This window comes from Syngnathus leptorhynchus, chromosome 12, assembly GCF_054491065.1.
Source record: "Syngnathus leptorhynchus isolate UIUO chromosome 12, UIUO_Slep, whole genome shotgun sequence".
NCBI classification, from domain to species: domain Eukaryota; kingdom Metazoa; phylum Chordata; class Actinopteri; order Syngnathiformes; family Syngnathidae; genus Syngnathus; species Syngnathus leptorhynchus.
Window position 1 is genome coordinate 2,000,245 of NC_141206.1, and position 7,563 is coordinate 2,007,807.

Here is a 7,563-nt window from a genome sequence, read left to right on the forward strand (position 1 = left end):
CAATGACGCTTTTTAATGCTAATCTCCCCATCTTGTATGGCTGTCGTTTGAAACATTTTCTGTAAAATTATTTTTTTTTCTCCTTTTTTCTATGAAGCGTGACTAAAATTATTTGTTTCCCCTTCTTTTTTCTATGAAGTGTGACTGATATACGGCCCAGTTTGCTATGCCACCGGGTGACAGGACTGCATAGGAATCTCGTCAAAATGTAGTAGAACTGGCCTGGTGTGAGTGTAACCATTGGATAAAGGGTGAATTACATCCTGTAATGGAATATAGTCAATATACCTTAAATTTTGGACTATAAACCGCACCAGACTATAAGCCGCACCCGCTGAAATTCAGCGATATTTTAGCTTTTTTCTTATATAAGCCGCACTGTTTTTTTTTACAAAGACAGAACACAGAAAGCCTTTTTAAAGTTTTGATAACATACCGTAATTTTCAGACTATTAGTCGCTCCGGAGTATAAGTCGCACCAGCCATAAAATGCAAAATAAAGTGAAAAAAAACATATATAAGTCGCTCCGGAGTACAAGTCGCACTTTTAGGGTGAATGTATTTGTCAAAATCCAACACCGAAAACAGACATGAACCAGCAACAACAGGCTAAACGATACGGTATGCTAACGTAACATGTACACAAACGAGGAGCTGAGAACGGGCCTGACGTAACATTCAGAGTTATTCAAGTAGGTATTACATAAATAACACGTTTATCAAACCATCTGTGTCACTCCAATTCATTAAATCCATCGATGTGCTTTATGTAAACAATGCTGCAGTACGCGTATGCGCCGCATATGCTGACGTCGGACTATTTGTTTATTTGTTTGCATTTCTAATTATACCACAGATCCATATAACGATATATAAAGTATATTTCGGATAACTATCATATTACAACAACATTATCAAACCATCTGTGTCACTCCATATCATTAAATCCATCCATCGTCTATTAGGTAAACAATGTAGAGTACGCTCGCCCTCGGATTCGTCGTGATTTGCATTTCAAATTATTTCACAGACCCGTATAACGATATATAAAGTATATTTTAAATAACTATCATATAGTAAAAATATTATCAAACCATATGTGTCGCTCCAATTCATTAAATCTATCGATCGTGCTTTATGTAAACAATGCCGCCTATGTGCCGCATATGCTGACGTCGGACCCGTTGCAAATTGCATTTCTAATTATACCACAGACCTATATAACGGTATATATTGTATATTTTAAATAACTATCGTATTACAACAACATTATCAAACCATCTGTGTCACTTCAAATCATTAAATCCATCGATCAAATTCCTCGTTCTTCATGTCAACAATGGCGCACGTGGGATGCAGCGATCTAGTACATAACTATGTTGTAGCGTTAACAAAATACCAAGAAAGACGTGGGTTTGGTAAACGGCTCTTTATATAACAAAACAAGAGTTCAACGAGCCAACAACTACTGAACATCCAGCCACGGAGGTGGAAGACAGCTCCATAAATAGGACCGGGTGTGCGTAAAAGCCATGTCCGAGCCCCATCCACCGTCCCCGGACAGCCACCCGGCCGAGCGCCGGCCCCTGACTTCCATCCACAGAGGTGAAAGACAGCTTCGTAGAGTATGACCGGGCGTGCGTAAAAGCCATGTCCGAGCCCTACCCACCGTCCCCGGACAGCCACCCGGCCGAGCGCCGGCCCCCGACTTTCATCCACGAAAGTGAGAGAGAGCTCCCGTCGAGAAGGACCGGGCCTCCGTAAAAGCCATAATAGTTTTTCAAACCTTCTGTGTCACTCCAAATCATTAAATCCTTCAAACTCTTTGTCCTCCATGTCACTTACAAACAAAGCCGTTAATGATGCCGGTAGTACGTGGGGCCCTTCGTCATCCCGTGATCAAATCCTTTGTCTTTTATGTAAACAACCCCCGCGCGGCACGGGTGACGTCACTTGCAGTTCAAATGACAGTAATCCCTTGCTACATCGCGGTTAGTTTTTCGCAGTTTCACTACATCGCGGATTCTTTAATTTTGAAAATTTTAGAAAAAAATCACATATAAGTCGCTCCTGAGTATAAGTCGCCCCCCCACCCAAACTATGACAAAAACTGCGATTTATAGTCCGAAAATTATGGTACATGTCTTTCTAAACGCTGCCTGTGACGCAGCAGTAGTACCGCAGCGACACGAAAGTGTACACACGAGTTATTTACAAAGAAAGACGGTACACAGAAAGCCTTTTTTAAGTTTTAATAACATACCTTAACATTTCTTTCGAAACACTGCCTGTGATGCGGCAGTAATACCGCAGCAACACGGAAGTAACACAGCAGTAATAGGGCTGGATTAAAACAAACATACCAGTAAAAGTCACCGAGACGCGGGGGTAAAAAATCTGCTACATCGTAGCACAGCACTAATAGGGCTGGTTAAAAAAAATAACAGTAAAAGTCACTGAAAGCTATCTTCATCTTCTTCCTGTGCACTGATATCATCGAAGTCTTCCTCCTCAGTGTCCGATTGGAACAGCGTCAGATATCCTTCGCCACACACTCGGTCAGTCTCTCTTTCATTGTCGCTTTTATCCATTTCTTCTAGCATTTTCCGTGATGAGGGTCTGTTTATGCTCATTTTAGTCATGCGCGAAGCGCTAAGTTACATTAAACTAGTGATCGACACGTATAGCTCAAGAGTAGATGTGACCGGGAAATAAAGAAAAGGGTGACGCAACATGATGTCATCAACATCGACTACCTTTAACTTAAAAGCGGTATCATATGCATTTCATTTGTCCCCCATAATGACGGTTTGTGCATCAAAGCTTCCTTTCAGTAATGTCCGTCTTGATCTCGTTCTGTCTCTTCTTTATGTGAATTATACGGCACTAATTGCCTGGCGGATGGACATGCGATCAACACACCACTTTACTCCCCAGTAGTGTCACATATCCCTCCGCCCAGCAAAGCGGTGCCGCACAACAGCGGTCCACAGCCTTTTTATGAGTGTATAAAAGTGATCAAGTCATCACAAAAATCACAGAAAAAAATCCTTTTGTCCCCCGTAATGACGGTTTGTGTATAAAAGCTTCCTTTCAGTCATGTCCGTATTGATCTCGTTCTGTCTCTTCTTTGTGTAAATTACACGGAAAAAAAAATCTATATAAACCGCACCGGACTATTCAAAATGTGAGAAAAAAGTCGAGGTTTATAGTCCGAAACTTACGGTATGTTTTATGATAGCTGTGACAAAATTCTTGTAACACTCACGTAAAGTCATTCTTGACACCAGGTTTATTGTTGAACTTTGACCCTCCTAGGTTAGAGAGTAAACCTCAGTGTAGGCGTACAGCTGTTGAAAGTTCATGTCAGGGTCTGATTAACAGTAACATTCTAACCCAGAATGAAATAAAATGATGATATAATGTATTTAAGACTGTCATCTACTGCTAGCTCAGCGTCTGCTCCAGCCCACAGTGCCACAAAAGGAGAAAGCTCCACTTCCTTAACCAATGAGAGAAATGTTTGGCTTTGAGTGCAGACCACACTTTTTCCTTTGTTATGATTTTCAAGTCTAAGAGCAAAAGTGGTTGGTCCCTTTCCTTTTAAGGAGTTGCTGCTCACAAGAGTCTAACCTTTAAATATGTTCACTCGTTTCCCTGAAAGTACGTCATTATCAAAACAGATGGCCTTCATTAAAAGTTGCGATAGACATACGTTTTTTTTTTTTTTTTTTAAATGCCACCTGTGGTGTGGACTTTGTGTTAACCAATGTATGTATTTCTGTAGGCTGCTGGAAATGCTGTGAAGAGAGCTTCCGATAACCTGGTAAAGGCAGCACAGAAAGCAGCGTTTGATGCTCAGGATGACCAAGCAGTGGTGGTCAAGAGCAAGATGGTCGGAGGTATTGCTCAGGTTAGTTGAACGAGAGACATTCAACTCGTTCCGATTGATGATCAAATATCAGCGTGAACAATTGATGGTCTTCCACAGGTTAGCCGTGGAGCTCCAAATGAATTAATTAATCAACATGTAATCAGTTATCAAATAATAAACACCAACCAATTCTAGTTGAATAAGCATTTATACCTGTTTTTCAACTTAAAATTGGACAAATTGCTTAATGGTAGCCTTTCAACATTAATTGTTTTTTGTAGTCATTCATGAAAACAGACTGCGGTTTAAAAGCTTTAAACAATCACCGCACCAGTAACACAATCAAAAGGTTTGAGTACATTACCTTTTCTGTGATATTATTTAATTGTTGTTTAGTTGTTTTTATTCACTAAATAATACTAAAAAACTAGCACTAATTTGTTGATAAACAGGATATGGAAAACAAAATAATTTTTAACACACTTTTATGCAAGATTAAATTTTATGATTTTTTTATTAATTGATGGAATATTCCATAGTAACAGCCCGAGTTAAGACGAGGTCAGGTGTGCTGTAATGGAGACAATGATCAGACATACATTTGTAACAGCCAAAAATGTTGAATATAGCAATGTTTTCAGAGGGCACAAATTTAGTCACTCCTCATGCACGTCATTGAGGTTCATAGTTCTTGCAGTGCTCATGTATCCATACATCTGACTATGATTGATTGTAGGCAAAACACAATCTTCTCTGTACTCCTCACCTGGTTGTCAACACAAATTCTTGACATAATCAGAATCAAAAAGGTTTCACAGCCGCAACAAATCACAAGACAGGGTTCCATTAATTCATGTTGTTCCAGTGACCAGTAGCAGACACAAATAATCCATCTAGAATTTTTACAGGTATTCACATATTGTCAGTCCTTATCTTCATGTCAAGTCAAGTTTATTTGTATAGCCCTAAATCACAAGCAGTCTCAAAGGGCTTCACATAGACAAACGATTGACAATTTTTCTCAAAGTTATTATTATTAATTATTATTATTAGTTAATTATTATTATCAGTTAAACCTTACATGTAAGTATTTTGGTTGAATAATGAGATTTCATTGTGTTGCATTGCAGATCATCGCTGCACAGGAGGAAATGCTTCGCAAAGAAAGGGAGCTGGATGAGGCCAGGAAGAGGCTAGCGATGATCAGGCAACAGCAGTATAAGTTTCTACCCTCAGAGCTGCGGGAAGATGGTCAGGAACAGTGAGAAAATCACTGGTGCAATGGTGTTCCACGGAATCCTCAGGAGAGGGCGGGGGGGGGCAACCCTCATTCCAAAACGATCATTCTGAGTTTGTCTTTAAATGTCAAAGTCAAATGTGTTGTAATACCAGTGATTAACCTTGATACAGAAATTGATGTGTATGCCTTAAATCCTTACCAAGGCATCTGTGCTTTCTTTTATTTGCTATTTGATTATTTACGTTTCAAATTATTGGGCTCACTTTATAGTTTTTTTTATTACTATTATTCTAATTGTATGATCTGCGGACATGCCATGTGCCTTCATAAAAAAAAAAACATCATTAAACTCCTGCCTTCATATCTCAAATTTAGAATTTAGATTGTTGAAAGTGAACACAATCTATGCTTTTTACAAAAATCTCTATGCAAATGTTATGTGAGAAAGCATTTTTGAAAAAGGTTAATGTGTAAATGTGTCACAATCACATGAAAGTATTTGCAATATTAATGGTTTTGAAATGAAAGCAGTGAGACTGCAATGGAAGTGTGGGAAAAATATATTTTTTACAGATTTAGCAATTTATTTGTTATTTTACTTTCATTCGTATTTTACAACATAGTTTTATAAATGAAATAATGACAGTATTTAGACTTGGATTATATTTGACAGACTGGTCAAAAACCTGGAGGCCTTATATTTAACTTTGTAGTAAGTATTTGGATGTGAAATGATTAATTGAACCTTTGCCAAAGTATTGCGTCTGATGCATAACTAATGACAGTCTACTGTAAGATATCCTTGTCAGTATACTTTACGAATGTCTGTCTATGCATTCTTTTCAAGTTACATGATTATTTACTTGTACTAAGATACAAATGTTAGATCACTAGTTTTCACAGTGTATAATTATTTTTGAAAGTGCCTCTCACTTGAATGTATCAAGTAATTCAATACATTCTCCAATGCCTGTCATTTATCCCCAGATGCACTTATTCACTTCAGTAATTAAGCATCATTTAAACTCACCACTGCTTACTTAAAAATTTGTACTTTTAAAAACATGATTTCACATTGTGACATGGGTATAAATATAAGGCTGATATGAAACAGCACCACACTGCGGTGTAATGTAAAAGCTTTGTCGATGCAATAAAAACAGTTTTCATTGGCAGTATCTCCATTTTCTTGTCCACATTGACACATCTGGCCCCAGTTTGCTCCGAACGTAGCTGGGCATGGACTTTGTCCTTCAGTGTTGCTATTGGCCTCTTGGCCAGTTTGCTTTTTGACCATCTTTTCATGATGTTTGAACGGATGTCTTAAAATGTCACAAAACATAGAGAGAGATTGCCCCACCCCCCATCCTGTGCACCATGTGGCCCCCAATGATCATGATAGTATACTGTCCTTGACAGCAGCACATTTAAAACTTAAGCATCTCTATTTTCATGACCAGCGCAAATCCAGCCTGGCACGGAGCATAAATCTAGCTAGATCTGCTAGAGGCGGTTAACGCTGGCTGACCGTAACTTTGCAGACGTGCGCAAGCCAGTGTATTTGAAAAATAAGGGTGTCTTGCGCCCACAACCTTTATTCTTGACCTAACAAAGCAGCTCCCTTCATTCCCTTTAAATGTGACACACATCTTGAATGGAAACATCTCTCTCTGTGTGGGAAAGGACGCAACAATCTGTGTGTGCCCAGAACTTCGACACTGCGTTTGGCCGATGTGGCAACAGACAATGTAAGCAGGTACCCTCATCAAACACAGAATGAACAAGTGATAACCGTTGGTGACTTAAATGTAAGAGAGCAGCACAGCAATATTTTACCATCAAAGAGCTTGCTTGAGGTTCAGTAAAGGCACCTATGCAGTTTCTGGAGCCAAGGTTTCCAATCCAAACCACACCTCTACCGATTTCTGAAAGAGACTTATGACCAATATTTTTAACTGCAGCTGTCCTAGAGCGCGCCACATTCTGGTCTGCAGGCCAAGTCCTTCCACACTGAGCTGTACTGCCATTTTAAGGTTCACCTCCACCCGAGTACTATTTCATTTGATCCATCTCAAGCTGAGCTGCTACTGTCACCCAAAATACAGTATATCTAAGAATATACAGTGACCAAAAAAATGGTGGAATTGGAATATGCAAACTTTAACTTGCATTGATGTTACCTAACTAAGTAAATAGAAGTAAGTCTGCCTGACTAGCATATGCAAATTCATTCAGTGCCATTGCTAAGATGTTCATTATTTTTCATGTTGGTGCATACACATAAAATGAAATGATAATTTGAAAAAATAACATACTGTGGCTCGAAGCAGACCAGACAGGATCCAGCGTCACACATAGAATGGACATCTGTCATTGCCTAAATATGGGCAAGGTCCACAGGCGGCCCTACAGTGGAAAATGTGTGGGGGCTCACTCAGATCCTTTTCAA

General features: G+C 39.2%; 1 protein-coding gene across 4 annotated transcripts in view; it reads left to right on the forward strand.

Annotated features, from left to right (window-relative positions):
* The window catches only part of tln1 (talin 1), a 127,860-nt gene extending 121,571 nt beyond the window's left edge, over positions 1 to 6,289 (forward strand). For all 4 annotated transcript variants that reach the window (XM_085925665.1, XM_085925663.1, XM_085925664.1 and 1 more), the window contains 2 exons: positions 3,788 to 3,913; positions 5,005 to 6,289. In XM_085925665.1, the coding sequence (XP_085781791.1) occupies positions 3,788 to 3,913; positions 5,005 to 5,139 (261 nt within the window). In that variant the 3' untranslated portion in view covers positions 5,140 to 6,289. The remainder of the gene's footprint in view (positions 1 to 3,787; positions 3,914 to 5,004) is intronic.
* The last annotated feature ends 1,274 nt before the right edge of the window (positions 6,290 to 7,563 follow it).